The 2,680-nt window shown below is 36.6% G+C and overlaps 1 protein-coding gene across 1 annotated transcript; it reads right to left on the bottom strand.

The window, feature by feature from the left end:
* On the bottom strand, positions 1-918 carry LOC118581306 (olfactory receptor 4C6-like). The gene has a single exon (XM_036183327.1). It carries the CDS (start codon positions 916-918, stop codon positions 1-3), a length of 918 nt encoding a protein of 305 aa, XP_036039220.1.
* Between the last annotated feature and the right edge of the window lie 1,762 nt (positions 919-2,680).

Genomic DNA, 2,680 nt, shown 5'->3' with positions numbered 1-2,680 from the left:
TTAAGGCACCTTTTTCCTCCACAACTTCCTCAGTTCATTTTTTACCTCTACATTCCTCAATGTGTAGATCAAAGGATTTAACATTGGCTCCACAACAATAGCAGCCACAGCCATTGCCTTGTCTATGGGGTAAGTGACCACAGGCCTCATGTACAAGAAGATGCAAGGTACAAAGAACAGCACAACCACTGTGAAATGAGAAGCACATGTGGAGAGGGCTTTGTGCCTTCCTTCAGAGCTGCAAGACTTCAGGGAGCACAGGATGACCACATATGAAGTCATGAGAATAAGGAAAATGGTCATACACATTACCCCACTGTTAAGAATGACTAAGAGACCCAGGATGTGTGTGTCTATGCAGGCCAACTGCAACAATGGAAATAAGTCACACATAAAATGGTCAATGACATTGGGGCCACAGAATGGTATTTGATACATAAAGAGAAGCTGAATGGTTGCATGCATGCATCCTCCTGCACAAGCACCACCCACCATCCAGGAGCACACATGAGGAGTCATGATAGCCATATAATGTAGGGGCTTACAGATGGCTATGTAGCGGTCATAGGCCATCACAGTGAGAAGGATGATCCCTGCACCACCAAAGAAATGGTCTGCAAAGAGCTGAGTCATGCAGCCTTCAAAGGAAATGGTTGTTCTCTCAGAAAGGCCATCCACAATCAACTTTGGAGTAGTGACAGATGAATAGGTGACATCTATGAGAGACAGAGAAGTGAGGAAGGAATACATGGGTGACCTCAGATTGTGGCTTCTAGTTATAGTTAATACAATGAGTACATTCCCCAACACTGTTGCCATGTACATGATTAGAAACAAAGCAGAGAACAGTTTTTTCAGCTCCGGGGTCTTTGTAATTCCCAAAAGAATAAATTCAGTCACATTGATTGGATTCTCCATTTGCTGGTGAAGGCATGGAACTCTGAACTGGGAGATCTGAAAAACAAGTTTGTTTTTATGTTTTTGTTTTTTGTAACTTTCTTTTTTATTTATTTATTTATTCTGTCATAAAATGTATTATGATTACATTTCTCTTTGCCCAATTCCTCCCAGATCCTAACTTCCCTCCACACATTTAACTTCATCCTCTCTTCCCCTTGCTTCCCCCCTCCTTTCCTTTCTTTCCTTCTCCTCTCCTTTTCTCTTTTTTCTCCTCTCGCATCCCTGTCCTCCAACTCTTAAAAACAAAATACAAAAATAAAAATTAAACTAAAAAATCCCATGTTTTGGTTTGGACTTTTTGTCTTGTAAGAATGTTATTTTTAATGAGTAATCCTTGGACACACTGGACATTTTCCCCCTGTGAATGCCATCATCTAGAACTGTGGAAACCAGATAATGCCAGTATAATCTGGCAGGCCTTTCATTTCGACTGATCCGATCACACAAAGTCTTTCACAGATACATCTTTTGCTTTTTGTTCTGGTGGTCTGTTTGGACAACGTAGGAAACCTGCCTCATTATTTTAGTTTGTACATATTCCTAAGATTATTATATCATTAGTATCCTTGGGAAAACCTTCATCATTGGTGGGTAAGAGAAAAGATGTAAGTAATAAGCTATTTAGTATAATAGTGGCTTAATCTTTTGTCTATATCTCACACTCCTTAATATCTATTTTCTTACACACACACAGACACACACACACACACACACACATACACACACACTTGCACACACACACACATGTATGTAGAATATCTTCATGACATTTCTCTTTTTACCACCTGAACACGGGATGCAGACTTTTATTTATCAGTGAATACACAGAAACACTTGGAAAGAATTGTAAATTTTTAATATAACTTTATACAATTTATTAAAATTTCCTCTGAATGATTAGAGAAACTTAAAAGCTCCTGGTCCCTCAGGCTTATAGAAATAAAGCTATGCTATATTAAAGGAAACCAAAATGTCATGGATTAAGACAACATTAAGGTATTCATGATGTCTGGTTTTTATTCTTATGAAGAGTATGAGAGAGACATATGGCCATCAAGGTGCATCCCTATTATCCCAGTATGAGATTCCAGGTTTGAAGTACAGATTAAATAGATAATGAACTATTGTCTCAAAAATAATAAGCAAACTAAAAGACCTTCATGAGTAATAATAGTAATTGTCTGTCAGTTTTTGTGAATAAGTCTTAGTGGATTCATAAAACTTGGTTAACTCCCTGTGGTAGTGCTTATAACACTAGCCATTAAATATTACGTGATTCAACTCAACTAAGAATTATGTCTTACCTTGTAGTGCTTTGGAGAACTAAAAAGGATACAAAACAAAATAAAATGTTTGCAGATTGCTATTCAATAAATCACTATGATTATTTTTCTAAGCTTCTCAAATAAGCCATGCCTCTGTTTATGAACTGTCCTAACAAGTCCATAACCCCACTTCTTTATTCCTCACTTCCTCACTGCTTCCTTCATCCTCAGCATTCATTTTATGCTCCCTCACAGATTTCATATTTGCCCTAATTCAATTATTGTGGTTTTATTTTTAAAATTTATATAGATTTTTATCTTTATGTGAGTAGGTTAAGAATGACAAATTTATTACTTTTGTCAATTTTCTATTGCTATAAAACACAAATAATGATTTAAATAATTTAATTCAATACATGAAATCAAATTGATTCCCCAAGCACTAGCATGGCTAT

This window comes from Onychomys torridus, chromosome 4, assembly GCF_903995425.1.
Source record: "Onychomys torridus chromosome 4, mOncTor1.1, whole genome shotgun sequence".
Lineage (NCBI taxonomy): Eukaryota > Metazoa > Chordata > Mammalia > Rodentia > Cricetidae > Onychomys > Onychomys torridus.
The sequence above is the reverse complement of the archived record's forward strand: the minus strand, read 5'-3'. Positions and strand labels throughout refer to the sequence as shown.